General features: G+C 34.6%; 1 protein-coding gene across 19 annotated transcripts in view; it reads left to right on the forward strand.

Annotated features, from left to right (window-relative positions):
- PPFIA2 (PTPRF interacting protein alpha 2) overlaps positions 1 to 27,375 on the forward strand; it is a 321,066-nt gene that overhangs the window by 200,167 nt on the left and 93,524 nt on the right. For 17 of the 19 annotated variants that reach the window (XM_064655565.1, XM_064655547.1, XM_064655551.1 and 14 more), the window contains 2 exons: positions 4,875 to 5,039; positions 15,310 to 15,384. In XM_064655565.1, coding sequence (XP_064511635.1) covers positions 4,875 to 5,039; positions 15,310 to 15,384 — 240 coding nt within the window. The remainder of the gene's footprint in view (positions 1 to 4,874; positions 5,040 to 15,309; positions 15,385 to 27,375) is intronic. The other 2 variants (XM_064655552.1, XM_064655564.1) reach the window with 1 other exon arrangement.

Below are 27,375 nucleotides of genomic sequence, written 5' to 3' on the forward strand. Positions count from 1 at the left end.
TCAATAGTATACTCAATAGTATTGAGTCACACTAGTATCAACTTATTGAGTCTTCATTCCTGAAAAAGAATGTTTTAACTTCTTCCATTTTCCATATGTAAATCAGTGTTCAGGTAGTCATGATGGTATGGTATAGTATAGCAGAGTAGGCAATATTCCACACTGATGTAGTTTATACCATTAAATTTAACCGTGCTGTTCCATTTCACAGAAATCAATCATTTCCATAAGTGCTTTGTAGGTGATTTGAGAAATACAGGAAGCTGGGTATACTCTAATAATTTTCTCTTTTCTTGTTGATTTAGTTCTAATTAACACTTTAAAGATGCTTCATTCACTCACAGAATATGCACTAGAGCATTTTTAAGTCTTTAAACTATTATTTTTATACGTGTTTTATGCTCATAAAAAAATCCAGAGCGCCAGAAACCATTCCATTTACATAAGGTACAATTATCAGCACAGCATCTTGAGCATCCTAAAATTTACCCAGCATATAAAACTCACTTGTCAGATTATTTCATAATTCATTGTCAAGCTTACGCTTTCCAATAGGAAAAGCATAGCAATGATGAGTGGGTGATTCTGTCCTACCTGCTGCTGTTGATCTTCTTTTCCCTGCAAGCTGCCTGTCCCTCTGAGTGCTTGACAACTGTAACAGCTCGACACAGTGTGAGGGAGCAGAAAATGCTCAACAGCCCATGATCACTATTAATGCCAGAGTTTAATTGCAACATACTGAAATCTCTGAAGCGGTTTCTAACAATTCTTTTGTAGTTTAAATGAACTACCAGTATTGTTACAATGTTATTTCAAGAGGGAATCTTGTGATATTCTCGCAAATATTTGGAATATTTGGAATATTAATTCTTGAACTACATATGAGGAGGAAAGTCCTCAACATGCCCACAAGTTGTTGTGATTTCCTTCAGTCATTAAACTTAAACATTCCATGGACACACTGTCATCTTCAATGTGCATTTTTTACGTTTACATATCTCCTCCCCCATAATTGTAACAGTGAGACACTTCATAGTTCTGTCAATATAGTTGACATTTGCTCTTTCCAGGGAAGTGGAGAAAATCTATTACCCTTTTGTTTAACATAATTGCATTTGGGGCAAAGCTGAATAAAACAGCAGTATCATTGCATGTCCAAAGTAGGGCATAAAAGCTGGTAAAGGGTCTGGAGCACAAGTCTTATGAGGATTGGCTGAGGGACCTGGGATTGTTTAGCCTGGAGAAAAGGAGTCTCAGGGGGTCCTTATTTCTGTCTACAACTACATGACAGGAGGTTGAAGCCAGGTGGAGTTCAGCCTCTTCTCCCGGGTAACAAGCGATGGGATGAGAGGAAATGGCCTCAAGTTGCACCAAGAAAGGTTTGGGTTGGATATTAGGGAAAATTTCTTCACCAAAAGGGTTATCAAGCATTGGAACAGGCTGGATGGTAGAGTCACCATCTCTGGAGGTATTTAGAAGACATGTAGATGTGGCACCTACCAACATGGTTTAGTGGAGGACTTGGCAGTCCTGGGTTAGCGGTTGGACTTGATGATCTTAGAGGTCTTTTCCAACCTAAAAAATTCTATGATTCTGTGATTCTAACATTTCATCAGAGTAGTGGGCAAGGATTTGCCATCAGGTGCTCAGTCACAGTCAGATATTCTAACCCTTGGGATTTTTTCTCTTTCAGTACAGCTGGGGGTAATGTTGTACTAAAAGACCTGGTTAATAGTATTCCCTGCTTAGTTGGTTTTGTTGTAAGCAGTGCTCACAGAATTTATGGAGACCTAAAATGGACTTTTGTTGAAAAGCAAAACCAAGAAATTTTTGCAAGCCAGAAATCTGTATTAGCATTCCTTCTTGAGCATTCGTAGGGCTGATGGTAAGGAAACTTGGAGTGTTCAGAGGTAGTTTCCAGAAGAATGAGTGACTGCAAACAGAGTAGCTTGAGTAAATAAGAACAGAAAGAAAAAAGTGTGAAATGTTCACAAGTACTGTGGTAGCTCTCCATGAGTCTTTTGACCCTAGCTGTGACGTTTCACTATCCGTCTTTGTACAGTAAAATAGGCAACACAGTATTTTGCACTTGATTTATTTAACAACTGTGAAACTTATGCAGAAACTGGAATGTTTTTTTCTCCTCTGAAATGGTAGTTCTAAACTAAAGGCAAACGTAGCTTTTATGTATATTAAATGAATGACTGTCATTGGTTTAGTACTGTGTTTTGTATTGGTTTAGTATTCTATCTGGATATATATCATGTATTATGTGTGTATCTAACATGGCAGTAACTTAACCTAGAGTTAAATATCTTATCTGCAGCTCTACAAAGGGCTAAGGTGCTGCACTGTTCATCTCAAATAGCAAACCTCTCCACAATTATCATATTAGAAATTCTGAGTTCCCATCGCTCTGCACTTATATTTGAAAACTTTGTTTAACTTGTTTTTCTCTCTTCATTGTTCTTTTCAATCTCCATTCTGCCTTTGTTTAGTAAGGGTCTTGGTCTTTCTTCTTTCAAATTCCCTCTTGGGATTGTCTGTCTACACCAGCTCAAAGTGAAGTTGTGGATGTATATTAGGGTTTTTTTGTACGTTCCTTATTTATCTCTGTTATAGGTTATGCATAATCCCTTCTGTTATGAAAGGTTTTCAATGTCAAGAATTCCATGTCACCATCATTTTTCTTCTCTCCTGAACCAGATTTTCTCATTTTCATTTCCAACTAATACTTGCATACAGGCTCTCAGAAGTCTCTGATCATCACAGCATTTTTCTGGGAGATAAGTCATTTCGGGTAACAGAAAATCAAATATGTTAAGTTTGCTCAGTTAGGCTGAAAAAAGAGGTTGCCAAGGTTTTGTTATTCTGGACTGGTTTAGTGGGTGTCGATTTGAGCATTAGACAGCTAACAGACTTGTGGAATGAATGGCCATACTAAAAACTCAACAGTGAATCAATATTTTCCTTTTTTCCCCATTTCTCCAGAAATTCATAGTCTTTTGACTGGATTTAGACTGATCTAGAGGTAGTTATGATGCATTGAAAAGTTTCTGCATGAAGAGAACAGGGCAGGATGAGCCTGGCTCTAACAGGATCAGCCAGGAAGTGGGAATAACTGTGGAGAAATCTAAGTCCACAGCACAGATTAGAGTCAAATTCTGGGTACCCCAGGGCTATAGAGTGATGCAGAGTCAGGCTGCACAGAGAAGGAAATGTTGCAGCCTCACAGACTCCTTGAAGAGATAGGGCAGAGAGTAGGTTGTAGAATTAGAAGTCAGATATTGATTTTCTCCAGCTCTCTCCCAGATAAACTAGGGGGCCTAGAAAAATCATGAAGGTATAATAATTTAGAACAAAATTCAAACATTCAATTCTATTCATGATAGCAATTAACTGTGTATGTGATCCCGTGAACAGAAAAGCTCTGCAAATGTTCTGACCTCATTTAAGCTACAAACCTACCAGAGCCCCATACTGAATTCCTGACGTCTCTATCATTAAGAGGTCTCTTCATATTTGCATGTTACATTGGACTGCCTCAAATAATTAAAAATCTACCTGTATCTGCTATCAGCCCTCCAGGGTTGACAGAGCTTGTGAATTTCTTGCTCATTTGCTTTTGATAAATACAGGTCACCACTTGGATTCAGAAATGATAGAAATACCCTCCTTTCTTGAGCTGGGGGAGTCATTACAATTCTTAACGTATTAACATTATTTGCATATGCATTCACTATTTTTATGATAGTACAGTTATTGTAACATAGTAATCAGGTGTAAATCCAGACAAGAATCATGTTTGAAGCAAAGATGACACCAAATGTTATTCATTCCTATCTTAATATCTATATATTACAACTCCAATGTGATTGCACTCTAGTTTTGCCATCTGTTAATTAATGGAACAATAAAGGCCATTGTGTGAATGAGAATGACTATGGATTAAAGAAAAATATATATAATTACTAGTAGTAGCTATATTAAGAACCACATCAAAGAAGAAATAATAAACAATTATCCATGTAACTTTCAAATTTCCAGTTCAATGACTTAGATATTTAATGTGCATTATGATTCATGAATTTAGCTATCCTGATTTAACCTTGTAGCTAACCAATTCTCTTTTATGTTCAGGCAGTAAGAACAGCAATGGTAGCCCTATGAAAGTAAAGACAAAAGGGGAATTTTCTGTACAACATCAAAGTACCATTTTATTTTCTTATTTAACCTCAGAGTAATAATGAAAAATAATTATAGTATGTTTTTACAATATGTTGTTTACAGGTTATTTCATGGATATTTATGGGCATTTCTGATTTTCTTCATGTTTGTAGTACAACAGAGACAACGAACGTTTTAGAGTACATGCTAATGACCAACACCATTAGCTGTGGCTTTTTAAATGAATAGCCTAAAAAATCTAATAAAATGTACTGTTCGCTTTTACATATTAAGTTTCTTCCAATATAAATTGAAAATATTTTAAAGTTAGACTGAATTAATTATAAACTTATTTAATATTTTTACATGATTTTTAGATGGGCATTGGTTGTTATTTGGTTGTCAATGTTTATCAATTGCTATCAAAAATAATATTGTAAATGTATAATTAATTTAGTTAAATACCAGCCCTAAGCTGAATGTTTTGTTGTTCTTGCTTTTCATAGCAGAGTTGTAAGTGAAACCATGAGTAGATTTTCTGTTTTTATATTTATTCCATCTAATTTAGAAACATGAAATATTGTCAGTTGTTCCAGCAGTCTCTCCTACAATGAGGTTACCATTTGGTATCATGCACTTTGTAGTTAGAATTCCCATGGCATTTAAGCTCACAAAAATTAATAACCTTTTTATATCTTATCCAATAGCTGTTACTGGAGCATTTGGAGTGCCTTGTCTCAAGACATGAAAGGTCACTGAGGATGACAGTGGTGAAACGGCAAGCACAGTCTCCCTCAGGAGTTTCCAGTGAAGTTGAGGTCCTCAAAGCTCTGAAATCTCTTTTTGAGCACCACAAGGCTTTGGATGAAAAGGTACAGTATGGAATAAAAGCTTACTAAAAACACTTTTTAACTCACGTAACCATGCCTTATAATGCAGCAGAGCAACAGTAACTGTTTATTTACTACTTGGAATATGCCCTGTACTTACAGCATTTGCACATGTGCAGAGAAATCCGTAAGAATGTATGACCAGCAGCTGTAGTACACTTCAGGTCACTTTAGCTATCTTTTGTAGGCAATAGCAATAACTTTTCAAAATAAGCAAACCTCATCCATACTAGACATGCTTCTCCTAAATTTCAGAGATCTTTTTAGCTTTTGCTACATGAGCACAGAGTTCCCTGTACAAGTAGCACAACCTAAAATACATTGTAGATCCTTTGTTATCATGGATAATGAAGGGCCCGCAAAATCAAGATAAAAACTGCTGATAACTGCATCAAGTCATAGTAATTAAAATGTGTCCTGTGCTGGAAAAGGACTCTTTCATGTGAATGAAACTGTTCAATTAATAATTATCATCTTGAGTATTGCTTACATGAATTCAGAAACCTAGTTCATGTCTAGAAAAATTATACCAGAAGGTGATGCGTCTGAATTAAAGTGCCTCAAAACTGCACATGCAGGGAGCACGTGAGAACCATGGCTCATGAGCAAAAAATCTCATTCCTTGTGGGGTCTATTTTGGCTGATTTGCTCCCTGCTGCAGATGAGTTGCTTCTCTGAAATGGCTGGGTAAGCAGGGATGACATTGTGCAGCACAGCATCTGAAACCATTGACTGCACAAATGAGCTGTGCTGTGTAGAACCAGTTTAATGGTCTCACAGTAATAAATTTATCTTTTTTAAACTCAGAAATATACTCAGAACATGAACTATATTTAAGGAACTATTATTAAAAGAGACAGATTTATGAAAAGGGCAGCTGTAGTTATATAGTAATATTTATATAACGTTGGTAATAAAGGGTGAGACACTGTGGGTTAGGAGTCATACTGGGTTAATTATCAGGTTCAAAGTTAAATAAGTTCAAGGAACTTAGACCGAATCAAAACTTATTATGTGTTTAGGTATATATTTTTGGTTATATGGTCTAATCATGAAAGCCTCAAAAAATCTAGAAAAGAGAATATAAATAGTTCTAGCTGCTGTATAGAATCATAGAATCAACCAGGCTGGAAAAGACTTCCGAGGTCATCAAGTCCAGTCCTTGATCCAACACCGCTGAGTTTACTAGACCATGGTACTAAGTGCCACATCCAGTCTCAATGGTAAGAAGTAATCATAAGAAGCTTTTGAATGACACTAAGACTTAAAAAGTCCTGTATTATTAAAAAGATCTTCCGAGTATTGATGGGATTTATGGTCAGATCTTTGGTCTTATATCCAGCACTTTAAATATTGATAAAACTAGAGTAGGAAGCTCTCCAGCTTTTATACTTTCCAACACTGTGTTGGATAAATATAATAAGAACTAAACTTGAAAGAGATTCTGATTATTCAGAAGTTGTGTACCTCTTACACATTTTATTTTGTAAATGTTTTAGTGTTTAGGTACTATGCAGTTTGTTTTACATCCCATTTTGAAAATCATTGTACAGAACTAGATTGAAGCTAAATGTAATATTTTGACCTATGTTATTGAAAATTCTATTTTTGTTTTTTTTTTTTTTAATGCAATGTTAAAAATCGGTGTTCAGCACATTAAAAAAATTTGGAGTGACACAGGTACACATGTATATAATGGGTTCCTGTCCCAATGGTAATGATAATTATCAGAGTAGAAAAATCAACCATCTGCAATCATAATAACGGGAGAATTGTTACATTATAAAACAACTTTTAAAATTAATTGGTCAAAATTACTTTTTCCTACCTGCCAGTCACCTATGTGTTGAATCTTTTTTATTTTGATACAATAAATCATATTTTTATTATAAACAATTTCAAGATCAAGGAAACAGTTTAATAAATTATTTTTAAAAAATTTGTTATAAACCTAAAACACATTATTTTCAAGTGCAAATCCTGTATAAGACTATGTTTTTATGTTATAGTGTCTCCAGAAAGATTGGATCAAAGATATTTTATGTATCTTCCAGATAACTGATAATATAATGCTTTCACACTGTACCACACATTGTCAGCATTATTGTGATTTTTATTCAAAAATAATGAAAGTAAAAAAGACTGCATACACCCAAATGTGCTAAAAATTTTTTTTTATGGCATGTGAGTCATATATTCTGCACAGTGACAGAAAAATTATGTAAGTTAGATTTGTTTCAGACCCTTCAGAAATAAGATATCAATCCACCTATAAAACTTCGTTAAAGCTATTCAAGCATTAGTAGAATAATGTGGGTTGGTCCTACTAGGAGACATCTGGCCCAAACTCCTGCTCAAAGCAGGGCCAACTATTCTGGGTTGCTTAGGGCCCTGTCCAATCAGTTTCTGGATATCTCTAGGCAGAAAACTTATTGTGCGGTTTCACCACCCTCATCGTAACTTTTTTCCCATAATACCTATCTGGAATTTCTGTTGTTGAGTCTTGCACATGTTCTCTCTTGTCCTATCACTCTGCATCTGCAAGACAAAGCTGGCTTTGTTTCCTCCACGTCTTCTGGTTAGCCAGTTGTAGCCAGCAATAAGGTTTCCCATGAGCCTTCCCTTCTTCACTTTGACCAAACCCAACCCTCTTAGCTTCTCTCATATGCCATGTGCTCTAACCTATGTCCAACTTCGTGTCCCTTCACTGAAGTCTGTCAGTGCCTTTCTTATACCAGGGAGCCCAAAACCAGGTGCAGCCTCAAAAGTCTAGAGGGGAATAATCGTTTCCCCCAACCCTCTGACCAAGCTGTGTGCTGGCATTATTCACCCTTAGGTCTTTTCTGCAAAACTTTCTCTTCCCCAAGCCTGTCCCATTCCCTGGGGTTATTCCTTTCACGGCAGTGGGATGACACATGGACTTTGTCATTGGACAAAGTCAATGGACTTTGTGTCAAACCTCTGCATGTTGCAGTCCAGCCAAGTTTCTATGCACTGTGGAATCCACTTCACCAATTCATATCTCACCATTTTGTCTATGGATAAATGGAAGATCTTGCAGAAAGCTAGTAAAGACAAAGTAAAAAACATTCACTGTTCTCCCCTCATCCATGGAACCAGTCCTCTCATCATGCAAGGCAATAAGGTTGGCCAGATATCATTTGGCTTTGACAAAATCATACTGACTCTTCCCAATCACCATCTTGTCCTTTATGTGCCTGGAAATGCTTACAGGAAGATTTGCTCCATAACCTTCCCTATACTAGCCAGCTTGTACTTTCCTGGATCTTCCCAGGATAATTCCCGTATTTCATGATGGTGGACACAACATTTGTGGGTTTTCCATTCATCAGGAATCTCCCAGACTTCCATTATTTTCAAAGATGAAAAAGGCCTTACTATAACGCACCAATTAAGTCTCTTGGCATCCTTGGATGCTGGCAATTCACTCCCTTTGACTCACGTATGTCTTGTCCTCTGTATTGTGGGTTATGCTTCACTCCCACAGATTCTGCTTCTATGTTCAGTGAGGCCTATGGACAGAACTTCACAGTAAATACTGAGGCAAGAAAACATGATATATCATACACTGATGTCACGGGAAATAAACGCTGCCCCATCAAAAAATGCACACAAAGCTGAAGATAAACTATCAAAAGTGCACTAAAAATGTATCATGACCCTTTGAAAATGAATAATGAAAACTTTAATTTTTTTCTTCACAAAAAATGTTGACACTGAAACTATTAATTTAGCTGTTACATTCTTGGAAAAGCACAACAAAATATTTTCATAAAAATATTTGCCCTTTAGACTTATGAAGAAAATCTTAACATTCTTCCTGAACTCAAATTTTCTTTTATGTTTTCACTTCCTACACTAAAACTTCTTGAGGTGTTGTAACAAGCTCTACCACTAAACTTGACTGATCATAAAAGATTTGGTAGGGGCACAGTACAAGAACTACAAAGACATACTCATTACTGTAAGAAAATGCAATGAAAAATACTAAACAGAATCTGAAGTGAAAAATAAAACAATAATTTTAAGGGAGGCCTGCTTAAGTATAATAACAATCAGGAATGATGCCTTAACTTATTTCACAAAGTCCATTGGCTCCTATATATTACGTGAAGTCTGGGCTTTGCCATTAGCTTTTGTCGACAAGATAAATCACCATGGAGAGATCACAGCCATGATTGCATTATTCTGAAAAAGTGTGACTCTCATTGACAGTTATGTCAGTGTCTGACAGCTCCTTCAGCATCCCTTCATGCCCTGTAGAATGAAAGGTTCCCATGGGAGAGAGACAGTCCTGTTTGGCTGAACCCAGTAGGTACCCCCCTGGTGAGTAGAAGGTGGTAAGAGTATGCTGCTAGTCTTATCCACTATCCATATGAGATTCTAGCATTGCCAAACAACAGTCTTCCTGTAATGTGTTTTTTGTGGGAATTTTCACTTTAGGGTATGGGAATAATGAAAGAGTTAATTTAGTTTATAAGTATTTACCATTTTATTTGTCCCTCAAAGAAATCTCATTGTGTCTCCTTGGGTAAGCTGTGTCACAGCAAATTAAACTGATACTGCGCTAACCACATTTTATTTAGAAACTTAATTTGACAAAAATTCAAAAATTTTTGTATATCTAATTATGTTAACATTTTTAGAAATAAGAAAACACAGGACATGGGCGGTTCTGCTACCAATTCTAGATTTTCATCATGTTCAAAGTTAAATTCAGTGACTGTTTTTTGTAAGTGTAAGGTTAGGTTATGTCTCACAAACAATGAGCATTGTTAAAAAAAGTGAAGTTTTTCGGTATGGTAGAGGTTAGGAGTGATTCAGTCTAGGATCAATATGAAATTCTGACTTAGCATTTCTTATAGCCTTTGCTATTGTGTAAGCCAATTGAAATTTGCAGCTGTGTTCATAAAGTGGAAACCTCTCTTTATTTATTCACCCCTGACCTTCTCAATGCTACTGTTCCCAAACACTACTCTTACTGCTGCGAAGTAGCTGGTATCTTTCTTTGGTTATTTTTTTTTCATGCAATGAAGAGTTGTGTGGCTAATGTTAGACAGCACTATGAAATATTTTGGGATATTATATATGAATATACATGGAATAGTTTATAAAGCAGCAAATTAAGACAATATTTACTAGATGCCATTTGAGTTGAATAAAAAATAGAAGCTCAGATTAACTTCCTGGTTAGAATAGAGATTGAGTATAGATTAAGTCAGGAAGTACATAGTCCTCATATGCAATTCAGGAAGAACAAAAGATAGAAACATTATTATCTTATTTATGCCATTCTATATCTATAATTGACTTTTAATATCTCTCTGAGCATGTTTATTGTCCTGTATATCTTTTTCCTATTTTGCTTCAAACTTTGAGTTGGACATTTAAAATGTGCATTTGGAAAGAAGAAACTGTTTGAATGCGCTTCTTCTCCAAATCCAGTTTTTTGGTCAATGTTGTAAGAAAAGTGTCCAGTCGATCTTCACAGAGGACAGCAGCTACCAGGTGTCTTAGTTAAAAATCAAAAACAACTGGTTCTCTTAATATTAATTAATGGCAGAAAAGTATATATATATGCTTGCAAATAAAAGCAGCCTGTTCGGGTCAACATTACCGCTACCTTTTTATTCATTAGCAGGTAACTAGGAGAGCTTTTATTCAATAGAAATTTCATGAAAAAAAAAGGAAGATATTTAATTCTAGTGTGGAAATGTTTCTTAAAAGCTCTTTATGAGATGCAGATCTGGAGAGAATGAAGAAACAAGTTTGACAGCAAGCAAAAACGTGGGAAGCAGTTGCTAGGAGACAGAGAAAGATGGGCGATATTTTGCACTGACAGCAATACTAACATGACATTGACTATGTTACATTTCAAGATAATGTGTTTGTATTTAAAATCCAGAGAAATACTGAGTCATCTTTGCATATGTTGGATACACCCTATAATAAGGAGAGAGCAACCCTCTAACATGGAAGAGCAACCTTTTTCTGCTATGTCTGTGGCACTGCAATCATAAATCACAGAATGGTTGGTTTGGAAAGAACACTGAAGACCATCTAGTTCCAACCCCCTGCCATGGGCAGGGACACCTTCCACTGGACCAGGTTGCTCAGAGCCCCATCCAAACTGGCCTTGAACACTTCCAGGGATGGGGTATCCACAACTTCTCTGGGCAACCTGTTCCAGTGTCTAACCACCCTCACAGTAAAGAATTTCTTCCTATTATCCAATTTCAAGCTGCCCTCTTTCAGTTTGAAGCATGTGTCCAGGCTTCTTTCAGTTTCAACTGTGTCCACTCAAGCCCTTGTAAAAAGTCCCTCTCCAGCTTTCTTGTAAGCCCCCTGTAGGTACTGAAAGGTGCTATAAGGTCTCCCCAGAGCCTTCTATTCTCCAGGTATTTGTCCTTTAAAGATGTATGCTCTGATAGACCAGATGACATCTGATTAGTCTTACTTTACATAACCTTTTTTAGTAAAGCCCTATCTTTTGCCCATGAAAATAGAAATTTAAACCATATGTTATTTATGAAGTGATATACACAATGTCATCTAATTAATATGAAATATATTTATTCATTTACTTTCACTTTTGGAAAATAGAAAGCAATATAATATTCTAATAACTAATTTGCATTCATCATATAAAAAACCCCAACAAACTAAAGTTATCAGATAAAAATAGTTTGCAATTGTTCTAGCTCCTTTTTCTCTAATAACATAGTGACCAGGAACACCATTCTTTCCCACATCTCTCAGAAATGGGGATGGCTCTCTTTGGGTTTTTTTGCTGTAAATATAAATTTTAAGAGGGAATCCAATACAAAATCCTTTGCAATACATTAGTATATGGCTGAGAAACAGATTTGTAATGAGAAATACAGTTATGGCTTCTGGGCTGTAAACCAGAGCAGATTTCTCTTTCAGATCAGAATGATGTTATAACATAGAGAGTGTTGTTTTCAGACTTTAAAATGTCTGTATAAAACCCACTAGGATTCAGTTTTACAGTGCCACAGTGTATAAAGTTTAAGGATAATTTTTCTGATTCCAGATGCTTGTGGATCTGTGACATCCTTAGTAATGTGTCCTAGTTGGCTTGCAAGTTTCTAACACCATTCAAAGAGAATGCCAGTTTTAGACAAATTATGATGCATTTTTTAAAACATTACATTACATTATCCTTTATAAAACACTTAAGCTTGAATACATTGACATTTCAGAAGACTTATGAAAATTTCAAGTAAAATTACCAATTCATTATATTTCATTCTGGTTTTTAACAACTGCCATTTTGCGAATTTTCTCTCAATCATCTTGTCCCTTAGCAGCGTTTGCAGATAAAAGGATTGAAGCCAGAAAGATGGCTGTAATTTTTCTGTGTGTTTTTTACATCTAAGCTGAGATTTTCATTGAGAAATTGTTTTCTACAAGCTCCAAATGTGGTTAGGGAGGCTGAAATTGGGCCTCCTGAAGAGCCTTCACTGGGGCATGGGTTTTAATAGTGGAGAGCTAGTGAAAGACATAAATGGTGGTGGAAAGAGAAACACGGTACAGAAAGAGAGTTTGGGGATCCACAGAGGGATCAGGGAAACCTCTGGAAAGGTGGAGGGCATGGGAGGAGGAAAGATATGAGTAGCGGGTGGTGGACTCACAATGCCTTGGACTTTTCATCTACATGGATATGGAAACAGATCATCAAGCAGATCTTAGAAGCTGGTAGAAGAATTGGAGAAATAATACAGTTTTTCAAGGAGAATATGATTCTAAAAAATGGGATAAAAGAAAGACAAATGAAGTAAGAAATATTTTTGCTATTTAAACAATTAAAATTTTTTAATTATAGCCAGAATAATGGATGCTTTATACATTTGGTGGGAAGCACTTTTATGAAAAGTAGAATTAGATGGAAGTTACTAATACATTGACATTAATAAATCTAATACTTCACATTAATTTTACCTATTCTAAATGTATTAGTATTGAATAACAAAAAAATAAATTATATAAAATAACTGTGATCATAGGTTACTATCATAAATCTGCAGCCTAATGAGGATGTTTTCCAGGAATTATGTAGCTCATTTTGGACAGCAAGCTTTACGATTAAATGTGTTTGCGTACACCTTTGATGAAAAATAGTACAAAAATTTAATAAATAGCAAAAGCATTTTGTGTTCCGTGGCATTTTTTCACTGTATTCCGTTGTACTGACATATGAAAACAATCGAAACAGTCATAAAAATTTGTAGCAATTTGCACTCTTACCACTGCCTCTCCAAGACTGCTCAGTCACTGGCACTTCAGGATGTCTTAAATTTCATTTACTTCAAGCAAGGAACAGGCAGTCAGTTACTTCACCTCAGCTATTGATTAGAAAGACACGCTACGGGAAATGTCCATTTAAGCTACAACATGCATCTTTGAAAACATTAACAGTTGATATTTTCAGTCTAATAGTGTTGAAGGAACAGAGGGAAATTAATAAATCAGAAATGGGACTAAAAACTGAAGATTCCTCCTAATCTTGATAATTTAATATTTCTTACACCTTACTACTCTTCAGTTTGCTTTTCTCTTGCTCCTTTGAGAAAATCACTTATGATTCTGTTCTGTTAAGGCTAGCAATATTGTTTAGTGTATAGTAAAACTATACACTAATTTATGTGAATACATGAAATAAATTCTCAAATTTTGAGCTTTTTTAATAAAGCTGAAGAATGTAAAGAGGAGCAAAAGGCTCAAAGTACTTCATAAGCAACTATATGCATCTCTTAGAAATGCTGAAGAGTTTTAAATGTTCATTTCCCGAATATGTCTTTCATCTTTAGATTTAGTTAGTTTTAAAATTTAGTGAACATGCTATGTTATAGTTTTACTAAGTACTTTTCATCTAATAAAGTCTAAATCAATCTTGGAATATAGTGAGTCTGTTTAGAAAATCTCACTTCTCTCAGTAGCAATGGAAAATAAAATATGTAAGGAAAGTTAATATTTATTAGACTAAACGCTATCACTGGAAAAAATATGAAAGCATTAGGACATTTACAACCTTTTCAGGGATCTCCTGTATTTTTCAAGGGTGTAAAAACAACTGTTATGTAAAAACAACTGTACATGAAAATCTATAATGTTCTATTGTACATGAAAGATTGATTTTTGTTTTACTTTGTTTTCCAGCTATGCCTTTTGGTCTGATAGAGTATACTACCTTACCCTACAAACATTGCTAATAGCATTAAACATCCTTGGATCAGCAGCTGGAACAGCATTGCTGCAGTGTAGGTGGAGCATGTATAGAAATATATCCTGAGGATTGACTGACTAGCCAGGTTGCAAAGTCATTTAATGTGAGGTGCCTAGTGAAGGTATGTAGTTTAGGAGAGGAGTTGCTACAGGTCCCTTGGCAGTCAGAGTCACCTACACACAGCACTGGAGTTCACTTCAGGTCTGATTTGCCTTTGATCGTACTGGGAGACTGCAACTACGTTGCCAGCTTAGGTTGTCTCTCGCTACATGAGCTGACCCTGAGCCAGAGCACTCAAACAGCAGTAAATATGTCTTCAGAGGTTATCATTAATTATTAATAATAAATGTTGAGTAATAATTACAATTGTAGTAGTAATAACAATTTAGTAGATCATAAACATCCTTAGAACAAAATAGGTTATTTATGAAATTGCTGCAAACACAAGCAGACTTTTCTGATTATGGGAGTGTACACTGTTTATGACTTTTTGCAAAACTGAAACAAATGCATGATGATATTAAAAAATCTATAGTATGTGTGCCTGAAGGCAATGCTGCAAGTTATTTTTGCAACAAATTTTTTGCATTCAGTTACTCTTAACAGAGTAGTTATCTTCTGTGGAGTGGACTTAAACCACCTGCAAATGTTTTTTCCTTATCCCTTGCAAAAGATGATTGTGAAAGTTTTATTTTTATGCCTAATATGGTCTTAAAATATTTGCATTTGCTATGTATTTCATAAAATTATAGGCTGACTGTGGAACAGTAATATGACATTTAAAGTTTGACACCTATTTTAATGGGTTAACTCTTCCTATAGTTAGGTTTAAATGTTTACTACACAGTATGTCTCATGAAAGGGTACAGCACACATGCCTGCAAATGGACTGGCAGGACATACAGTAGTGTGTATGGCAGATTATATAACCTTTAAAGACTAATAGAAATTACGTTACTGCACATATTTTGATTTTTCTTCTAGGTAAGGGAACGACTGAGGGTTTCTTTAGAAAGAGTCTCTGCACTGGAAGAAGAACTAGCTGCTGCTAACCAGGAGGTAACATAAAACACTTTCTCCCCTTTTGAGGTTAAATTTCTCTAATAATCTGTCCCATGTGTTCCCTGTCACTTTTCTCAAAACTGTCAGAAAAAAAACCAAACACCTAAGATCAATTTCATTCTGAGTAAGCTTCTCAGAGAGGCTTGTTTAAGGTGGCTGCAAGATTAATACAACCTTCTATTTACTGATTTACTCCCTTCTTCTATTCCATTTTGAGCAAGCCAAAATCCAAACCTAGTGTCAGATTCTCAAATTTCTTGTCAGACATGAAAAATGAGTGAACCAACAAATACGTCAGATACTACAAACAATTCAATAACCTGATTTTTCACGTTGTTAAGTAAAATGCACACATATACATACCCATTATATAAATGTTAACATTGATGGAGGAAGGATTATGGATAACCTTGAAATGTAGGTTTATCTCTTCCCTTTTAATTGCAGTGTATCATGGTGAAATATGGTGCCATATAACTATTGTGAACTAGGACAAGAGATTTTTTTCCCGTTTGCAGACTGGTCTGTTTTGTTTGAAAGGGTGAACAGCAACACATAGTTGTATTGAACAAACAACTGTACACACATATAGAAAGGAATTTCGCACCCCAGAAAGATGATTCTGAGGCCAGAAAGCATAAATAACAGAGACTGCTGGTGACTTTACTATTCCCATCGTGTTCTGAATCCACCTGATATGTTCTTCTAACACTGTTAAAAATAGGTCAGACAAGCAAGCTGGATTAAAACTACTCTGGGTTATGGCCATTTACCAGTGTCATTTTACTCAGGCTTAAGATAGAAACTGAAAGCAGCCACAGACAAACTTAAAGTACTACCAAATAATTCTTGAAAAGTGAATTACCTATAATTCAGAATAGTGTGTGATAATGTAGAATAGAGACCCCTAAAGTATTTTTTCCCAGTTTAAGTTAGAAAAGGTACTTCCTTAAAGTAATCTCTTAAAAATAAGATCTTCAACTAAGATATTAGCACTTCTCTTTTATAAATATGATAAACTATGAACCTACTAACATGATATTTTGATTCATCCCTTTGGTCTGTGAAGTAAGTGCACTTTATCTGTTCAAAAATAAGATGCCTCTTTAAACCTCCCATTCCATAACGTCCAGAAAACTTGGGTTCAAATTATATAGTTACACTGTGTTGTGTAATTTGGTTTTTACACTAATGCTTATTAAATAGAAAGCAGTTCTTTTGGTCAGTCAAGCCAACTGAGATGCATTGCACTCCTCTAATCCCTCCTGTTCATTATTCAGTTAAATACAAATTCACTTCACTGGACATAGGACCAGGTTTTAGAGCATTGCCTTGCTATTTGGAGTTTTAAAAATGTAGTGAAACTTTTTTGACAGTAAGGAATAAAAGCGTACACAAATAAATTAAACTGAAATAGGACTTCCCTAGATTTTCTTGCCCCAAATCCTGAGAAATTTACAAAGTTTGTGTCTACATGATAGTAAAAACATTTAGGAGGACACTGAATCAGTCAAGCATAACATGAGCATTAACACAATCTGAATATTATTATTCCAATTTCCTTTGAGGAACTGTTAAAGCTGAAAAATGGAAATTCATTTTAATAATAATGAAAAAAGAGTGAAATGAGAAGAGATGTGGAAGAGAATGAGTTTTCAAACAGTTAATGCATTTGAACAAGAGTTCAGATAATTTTCACACAGTTATTTGAATAAGACTAAATTAATTAGAGCACTGCAGTTTATAAGTCTGGTTTTATGCTAGTTTCCACTGTGAATAAGCAGGCAATAAAGCGCTTTAAAAATGTATTCTACTATATGTGAAAATAAATGGTCAAAGTTTCTGAGAGTATTGAATATGTTTTTCAGTAGTTTCTTCATTCCTGTCTCAGTGTCTGTTCTCCCAGTAAAATTAATATTTTCTTTCATATCCATTTTCTCATACCTATTCTAAGAGTGTACTATATTCAGATCTATATCTAAACATAAAATGATCACAGTAAATTAATTCTCTAATTAAACAAATTATGTTTAGATATATGACAAGTATCAGATAAAAAATGGTAGAAATGTGTATGTTAAGATCGCACCTTTCTCTGAAAACTTGTGGCTGTGGCTCTGACACAGAGCAACAGTGAGAGATTGCAGACATTTGTGAGTACTAATTGGAGATACATAAAAAACCCAAAAATTGAGAAAGAACAACTATAGCTTTCCACCATTAGATGGTAAATAAGCTCTCATCTTACAGTCTTCATAGCATATTACATATATAATAAAAAAGAGAGTGAAAACATCTGTAACTGGCAAAGCTGATTTCAGCTCTAGTTGATAACACAATCTTACAAAGCACTTAATATTTGACAGGCAATAGTAACACATTTGACTTGAAAATCCAGGGGCAAGTGAGATGGACAGTTGGACCTGTTGGGCAAGTTTAGCTTATGTAGCTAATATTTATATGCAATTACACAAGGGTGATAGAGAAGGGCTTTGGTCTTATGGGCTTATACTTTATTAAAGTTTATAATTTATTAAAGAGTGGATCGAAAATTCTTTAAATATATGTTTTACTAGAGGAAAATTTATTTCACTATTTATTTTATTTTGCTGCAGCAGCTTAGTGGCAGTGGAAGGGACCATTATACACAGCAGCAAAATGTTAGTGAGTTTTCATCCAGACAAGGGCAAGATAACTGTCTACAGTAATTAAATTCCATGGTCATGCTTGTAATATTTGCTTTTCATCCATGGTTATCACATGATATACCCAAAATTACTGGTCTTTTTTTCATTTCTGCTTACAGTGGAAGCCATTCACAACTGGTAGATGTCCTGTTTATTATGTCTATTGTAGCTAAGATGAATAGAAGATAGCATTAACAATTTTCTGATAAATTTACCATCTGTTTTTAGTTAAAATTACTGTAAAACATAGCTACATTTTCTTACCCCTCAGGTGCTTTTAAAATGATGGGGTTTTTTGTCTTCTTCCACATAACTCACGGTTTGTCCAAATAGTTTTGTCACTGAGGGTTATAATTTGCAGCTAGCAATTAGACAAGCTGCAAGTGGTATATCCAGTAACAAAGCTTAGTGGACCATACTGTCTGTCTGTGCACATTTTTCTGGGCAAATGTGATCTTTTTCAGTGAGTATCTGAACATATTCGAAGTCGAACAACGTTCTGCTAACTGGCTTCTTTTTTACGCATTAATTTGACAAGAATGAGTCTCATTTGTGAGAGAAGTGAGATGATAATTTTCCTTCCCAGTTTTGTCATTTATGATCTTAATGGAAATTAACTTTAATAATGAAAATACTGACAAGATAACCACTTTTGTTCCACAGCTTTTGAAATACTCTTATTCCATTACGAGTGTGAGTCTTTGTTAAAAGTATGCTAAATTATGGCAAGTGCAAACAACACACTAAGATTAGTCATTAGTGCCATATATCCCCAGGAATTCAAGTGGTACTGGCTTGTACAGTTCAAGGATACATAGATTATAGACCATGACCCACAGTGATGCTTTTAAATCCATTTCTGTTGCAATGTGCAGCATTAAATGACAACTATTGCAATTTCCATTTACAGATTTCAGTGTTTCCCAGAACTTCTGACAAATAGTTTCAAAAAAATGACCTTTCTAGCTTTTTCTCAAGGCTTTTTTTGTAAAATCAAGTTTTATACATAGTTAATACAATACTGAGGAAAAGTTTGGGGTTTTTTAATGACTGTGCTTAATTTGCACTTGAATTTTTTCCTGCCCATTTTAAACAGTTACTCACACCTTTCAACAACTTTCTCTTATAATAAGTGACATTGTAAAACACTATTTTGTTTCTGGTTAATATGCTGGCTTTTCCACCTTTCCTAATTAGTAGAAAATGTGGCATGAAAAATATAGCTTTAATTACATCTATTATCTCAAATATAGACTTCAGGAACCCAGAAAATGCTGGGATTGTGTAGAATATAAAATTAGAGAAACCACTGATTTGAGTGTATATATCACTGTACTGCCATGCACTTCTCGACATTTGTTCAAATTGCCAGTGCCATTTCCAAATGTCAAATAACATAGTGCTTCTGTCAACTGACACATAGATTACATTTTTTAACTCAGGGTTCCTTTTAAAACCTCATTGTTACAATTTCCACTTGCTCCTACAGAATTTCACTCAACTTTGAGGCTAAATTCAATTCCTGGAGCTCTCAGAGAGATTGCAGGAGTTTTGGATCATAGATCTCTGCTTCATATAACTGCATACATTGTCTGGTTTGGGCAGAGGGTTTCTTCCTGACATTGGGTTAGTTTATTCATTAGGGTTCCCCAATACTAGTTTTTACAGTTTCTATTAAAGCATTCATGAATGCTTTATCACTGAAAAGAAAGGATGGTTTGCAATTTGTGACTCTTTATGTTCTATACCAGAAACATCAGAAAATGTAGCCATTTATTCACCAAAGAACTTACAAATACCGTGTTAGTTACCTAACTTCTGTTATGCAGGGAAAGTCAAGAAAACAATAAAAAATGCAGTAAAACTTGTTACACCTGACAGTTTTGACTCTGACCTTGAGGGATGCTGCAGACATGATTGCAGCATCATTACTGCTAGTGAAATATTCTGTAATATTTAATATATATGTATTTTGAAGTGAAACCATAGCTAAATGTGGCATGTCTTTTTACCCATGGCTGCATGTGAAAACATATTTTTATGCTCATCTTTTCTAGCTCCTGTTAGCTTAAGGTACCTTTTTTTACAGGAGTTTCTTGGTGGCCTTGGCCTTTGTGTGTAAATACAATGGAAAGTGATTTTTTTAGTAGAAGTGTTGTTAAAGGAATAATTTGCGGGGAAAATTAGCATGTGCATTTCTGGAACATATAGTATACCCAGAATTTCAAAAATCCAAAATCCAGAAATTATGGATCTCAAAACTCTGGTTAGAAGTGGGTGAAAGTCAGGGACCTTTTTTTTTCTGAAGAAGGCCAGGAAGATGGCTTATATCTGTTTCTGGTTACCTGAGGAATATATTTTTTTGTGAAAATTCTGAAACACCATTCCTCTGTAATATCTCCTTTTAACATATTTCCTCAGAATGGTGTAACTCAAAGTTATTTCTTTCTGAACTCTCTCCTATATGTTAATTTTAAAATTATTTTTAAGGTATTGATTTGCACAGATCTCTGAAGAGGTCTTCTTTGTGCGCTGAAGTTTATTTTTAAATGCCTATGAAAGTATAGCAAAAAATGTATTTTCTACAAAGTTACAAATAATTAAAAATAACTTGATTTGAAATGTAATTTTTATGTACTATATGTAATTGCTTTTTGTTCTGCCTCTAACCTTAGCCATCTTGTAAAATGTTAAGTCTGCAGAAAGTTATTGTTGCCCTTAAGTTTTAAATGTGGTAATGATGCAGAATGATGAATTTTTTTGTGGATGTGTTTTATACTACACATTCCCCAGCATTAATTTATTTCTCTATGCATTTGAATTAGCAAGTGTAGTATGGCACCTGAAGAAGTTGAAGATTACTACAGCAGCACTACATCCTTCATTGCCTAATTTTTTACAAAGTAAAAAAGAACTAAGCACAAGAATTAGTTAAGGTGCTATAACTATTTCATTCTATGTCTTCAATTCGTTCTAATCTAAGATCTCAGAGGGAAAAAACCCACTAAAATTTTTTGTGGACGTTGAGGGCAACAGGGCTGATTTTGCATTGTCACTTTTTTTTACTAAATTCACATTTCACTAAAATTTGAGCAGAATAGTTCTAAAGGTAGATGCATTTTCCAACTGAAGAACAATAATTTCTGTTGACATATTTGAGATAAACATCACTATTGCACTTGCAAAAGTGGTTTCTCAGTACCATTTCCATAAACCTTACCACAGAAAAGAATTTTCCAGTTTTGACTGGATATATATATATATATATATATATATATATATATATATATATATTCTATCATGACAGCAGATAGTGATTTTGCAGATATGAGTATTTTTATGCAAAAATCTTAGTGACTTAGGCCTATTTATGTGTTGGCCATGGTGTAGTGTTGGCAACACAGTCATATATATTAAATGAGTTCACCAGCTTTGGTCTTTACTGAAATGATTTTGCAGAGCAGAATTGTTTTGCTGCCCGGATGTCTTAGGGTGTTTTCAAATGACATCCTGAAATGCTGTGTTCTCTTTCCCCTCCATTTAGCATGTGGCCACCTGTAACAAATCCTAAAATACTGATGTCATGTTCCCATTTTGCACTGACTTTTCATCTAAGTTGAATGCCTCCTATGTGTTCTTTAGAAGAATCCAGTTTGTAAGAAAGGGTGCATGGTCTATGCTTATGTGTTCATGGAGTGCTTAAGGAAAAATGTATCTGAAGACAGAAGATTTTTATTCCTTCACAAAACCAATGTGATTAATAGTTTTAATAAAATGTTTGCTTTTGCATAGTTGATAATTTGTACATATTTTTCTGTATATGTTGATATTCTTTTAATATCATGTCATAAAGAAATGGTAACTTTTTGGGTTTTTTTATAAAATATTCTAGAATCCCAAATATGAATGGATTAGGGTACTTCAGAGTTTTACTACTGTTGAGGAAGGAGTCAGATTGTTGCACCAAAAAGATAAATACTGGCTACTAAGTATCTTCACTGCAACTTTGATATTTTTCTCAGAACATTTGTGTCATGGCTAATTACTTCTCCTTCATTTTATTTACTTCTAAAAATTTTTAATGGGATTTGTTATTTAAAGGTTCGTGACTAGATTAAATCCCAGTGTCACAGATTTGTCATTGAAGAAGTTTTTTTCTACTCCAGTTATTCATTAGACAGCCTGAGATCGTTTGCACTTCTCAATTTTTTGCTATGACACATCCCTGTGTATCAATAAGCATGAATACATTGCTCTTAAACTGCTAGAAGCTGTTATTTGCCCTTAAAGTAAAGAAAAAATTAAGTTTAGTAAAATAATGCTTAAAGGAACCTGGCAAAACGTAAAAAAGCAATGTCAGTGATTTGTTACTTCCTCATTCTTTACTCTTCCCCCAAAATCTGCTGTGCAGCTATGAAGCAATTGTTTAAATATACATTAAAAGAGCGGGCATTACAATGTTAGAAAGGTATTTTGCAGATCTCTTCAAAACTACTTCATTTTTATGTCTGACAAACATTTGGTTTAATGAGATCTTGATTTCCCCATGGTTAGAAACATGGGTGATTTAATGCCTTGTTTTACCACTAAATAAATTATGACTGGAGACTAAAAATTCCCAGTTTCCTTTAAACCTTGCAGCACAAAGTCTCTATAAAATTAGCATCTTCATCAAAATGAGCATAAACCTAATCCAGCATATTCTTTCATATCTGTGTGTGTCTGTGTGTTTTAAAAACATTTCTTTTATAGGTTGCTCTTTATGAAAACAAATTAGGTGCTACTACTGTTCTGTAAAAATAAGGAATTTAACTAGGAATTCTGTGAAAATAGTCGTACTACTCTTTTGTTTAAATTTTATATTCTCATTTTTGTAATACCTGTGGCCTAAGTCTTCAGACTTTTGCCTTTGGGATGAATCTGTATTTCTCTTTGCACTAAAAAATCTGCCTGAATCCTAATTGCAATTTAGATTACTGCAGAAATATAAATATATAATGGTTCATTTATCAGTAATATATTCCATCTTCACATTTATATCAGAGTGCTTTCATTGCACATTTTTACTATGATTATTACTGCATTACTACGCTCCCAACAGAGCTCCAGTAAAGACAAAGATGCCATTTTGTTGAAAAAAAATAAAAAAACCCTGAAACATGGTTCCTGCTCCATATCATTTATAGTATAAATTTGCCTCATGGTATCTCTTGCTTTATAGCTGTGGAATGGAGAGCATTATTGTAAAGCTAAGGTAGTACAGTGACCTATGCAATAGATGGGTGGACATCAATTACTCTTTTTCTTATCATAGGAACTGTGCAATGTGTGGGTCTCACACAACTCAGGCTAATCTGATCTGTTTTGAATATTCTTTCTCCTAAGAGCATTGAGGTTAGTTTATCTGGGGTGAGTGGTTAGCTGTTTCTACAGCAGAAAAGGCAGGATGCAATCTAATAGAATTAATGGATGCCATGGTTGACTTCATAAATATTGACAAGTGGACTTGGCTAAATTGTGTAACGTGACTTTTGACAGCTGATAGTTATACTGGCATCTACTCAGGTGCACAGTCTGTCACACAATTGTTGTTCTGGGGCAGCACGCATCTTAGTATTCTGTATGAATCCTAGAGTGTTCACTGTGGCCTAACAGTGAAGCTGGAGCTGTGGGCAAGGGAGGAAGTAACAGTGCTCTCCATGAGGTCCTGAGTCCAAATAACTGTAGGACACAGTGTTTAAGGGTCATAACATAAAACTGCTCTGCAATAAATCAGTACATATGGACAGTTTTCTGGATCTCATCAGGTTGAGTTATTTGTGTTATTTTTGGGATCTGTACAATATTTTATATTCACCAGTAAAGAAGGATTCCAGAGTATGCCTGACATTTCTGCACAAAAGCAAACAAATATATCACCATATGACAGAGCTCTGTGAAACTGAAGATATCTCAGAGCGATAAACATGTCTTTTATATCTTCTCTTTTTATTCCAGATAATTACAGAGTAGGAAAGCTCTGAGTTTCTAGCACAGGTGTTTTGGATTTCTTATTTACCACATATTCCTCACCCAAAGTAGAAAAAAGGGAGAATGAGGAGATGGGATAACAGCCAAGGAAATAGAAGCTGAAAGAAGAACACAGGAATAGCACAAGGCAGATCATTTCCCAACACACTGAAAACTCCAGGAGATTAATGAAATTGGAAGGTTATTTGTGTATGGTTAGCTTAGGGATTGTTCATAGTCACATGAGATTAGTTACCAGGATAATTTCAGTTTGAGTTTAATGTCATCTATTTTGCAATCTGTTTAGGGAGCTTAACAAATCAATGGAATGAAATTCTTACCAGACTTGGTTTTATAAAGTCATGTTAGCAAATGCCTTTAAACACACTGACTTGATAAAGTAAAGAGCATAGCATATATTTAAAGGTATGCTTAGCTGATGCACATTGTAGAGTTCACTTGTACAAAGTATATCCATGAAAATTTTAATATTTAATGTTTAATTTGCTCACAGTATTCATAAAATGCCTTCCATGAGACATCAGAAAGACTATATAATTTCTCTTTTATCTATTATTTTGGAATTCATAAACTTTGAAGTAGATGCCATTTTATCCAGTACTGGAGGTATGAATTCAGGTTGCTTATCTTTCTGTCTGTGTCAGCTTTGGGGTCATTTGACGTTGGTCAAATGAGATGCTCCAGTGGATCAAGATTGTTTCATTGCAAGAATTAATCTTGTTGATTCTTTACCGTTAACAATGTTTTTGCACATCCACCTTGATGAAAATGCAAAACACATACTCAATATCCTTTGTTTTTAATCTGCTGGAATAATACATTGTTTTAACATTTGTTCAATGTGCTTCTTTGGAATGATTATGCAATTTTGTGTATATTTGTTGAATATTAGATGATTTGTTAAGATCATCTACTGACTCTCAAACCAGATTTTAAATATATAACGAAATCACAGTATCTTTTACACTTATTACTCCACATAAGAATTTTAAAATGTATGATAAGCCTTACATGCTGCATTTGAATAAAATATTTATATTAATGATGAGTCAATAAATAAAATAAACTTCAAGCTTCAGTAGGTTCATATTTATTAATCAATATTCCCATTAACATATGAACCAGAAAATGTGTCATTTGTGTATTCTCATTGGATCACCTCAACCCAACAGTGTACATGCAGCTCTAAGAGTATTCTGCAAATTCATAACTTAGTCAACTAGTAAGATGTCTTAAATATTTTCTTTTTAATTTTGTGCAAACAACTACCCATCATAGGCCTGTAATAGAAATAAATATAGAAATAATTTTACTTGGAATCCAAAAATGTAAGAAATATTTTGGGTTTGGTTAGGAAATGTCAGCATTAGGAAATAATAAATAATCTTCATTATTATTGCTAGGGACTATCAATGTATAGGTAGAATTATCCCAAGAGGAGCCGCAGTGGGCTTGACTTGCCTAAGTCTATAAAAAAATTGAACCTGCTTGCTTGACTTTGCACCTGGAGAGTGTAATTTAGACACCTTTAACCATGTGGAATACATGGTTACAGAAAAAGAAGAAGAAAAAAAGAAACCGTATGTATAATTCCATGGCATTAGAAAGTGGCTATCAGATTCCTTTCTGCAGTAATCCTAGGATAAAAACATTATTTTAGACGTTTCACTTGTAATGAATGTTCTTTATCATTAAGAAATAGATAAAATTTTTATCAGTAAGGCCTATATCCTTGATTTTCACTGGAGAAATCTGGGGAAAAAATTATTCCCGGTATGAATGTCATTGAAAAGTATTAAGATCTTGACTAAAAATAAATGGGTACATTTAGTTTAATATTTGAAATACAGACTTTAATTCACTTTACTGTGCTTCAGTTTCAGCAGACTGGGAATTACATTTAAGTTGGGATTTCTTCAGTTGGTACATGCAGATCAGGGCTTTGATATTGTTTAATTATAGTTCTGGGGTAAGGTTCATTTCCTTTCTGGATATCTCTCATATCCTGTCTATCTATTGTATTTTCATGTTTTCTACAATCAGAAACACAGATGGTGATTTTAATACAGATACACTGTATAGAAAAATATAATAAAACTGACTACACATTCAGAATAGTGGTTTTCATAACAGACATGTCTAGGCAAAATAAATCTAAACAATCTCGAAGTCTCTAGGTGATAATATGAAGACAAAGAATACCAAATTTCATTTGGGGAAGACCGTTTTTACACATAGGGAAACACAGTAATGTAACCAGAAGAGGAAAATAGATTTGCAATGCAAACAGCTAAACACTCCATTTCAACCTGAGCCGGATTTTTCAAACCGAATTATATACCTTAAACAGGGGTACTTTTAATTAAATGCTTATGTACTCACAGCAACTGTATGCAATTATATTTTAAAAATATCTGTATATATATAATCATATATTTATATATATATATTCAAAATATGTATATATATTTCAATAACTCATATATTGTTGAAAAGGATGAATATTTCAATGTTTCTGCCAAGTCCATCCTCAGCTCTGACCAGCTGGAAATCAAACACTGTCCTACTAATGAACTCTGGAGTTTCTGAATACTGGTTTTGGTACATTACTAGTGTCTTTGTGAGAGTAATAATGAAAGAACAGCAATTTTTGCTACTGTTTTGTTGAGCTTGGCTAGGAAAAAAAAAGGCAACAAAAGAAATTAGTCAGTAGGTGTCAAATAGACAGTATAATGCAACTATGTGATTGATATTTGTCATTATTTTTCCATTGTGTTAGCCTCTGTAAAAGACAGTTCTTTTTTTTTGTTTACTTACTAAGGGTTTCTGCAGAAAATATACTGAAATGCTCCTGGTAATCTTCTGTGAAAAATCGTGACAGATATTCTTTTCTGTAATAGCACCTGCACAATTGCTTTAAATTACTCCTATTCTGTTTACAAAATGCTGCCATAGAAATAAGCAGTGCGTGCTCTAGACTACACCTAATAGCGCAAGACAGGTGGTTACTCAGTAACAATTTGGTTCAGAATTCGTAATGAAGTGAAGGAGTCTAATAGACCATACTGCCTTATTACCAGCCTAAAATGTTAGTGTATTACTTCTAGAGTGTAAAAATTACTGCTGATCCAGGTATTCAGTGTTCAGAAGGAGTCAGGGCTCAGCAATGGTGTAGAGGGATGGCAGCCAGCAGAGTGCCACAGCCGGATGCTGCCCCTCGGCCGCAGCACCCTTGTCACGAACACAAGTGACCTCCATGGGCACGTCAATA

Source organism: Pseudopipra pipra, chromosome 5 (assembly GCF_036250125.1).
Source record: "Pseudopipra pipra isolate bDixPip1 chromosome 5, bDixPip1.hap1, whole genome shotgun sequence".
Taxonomy (NCBI): domain Eukaryota; kingdom Metazoa; phylum Chordata; class Aves; order Passeriformes; family Pipridae; genus Pseudopipra; species Pseudopipra pipra.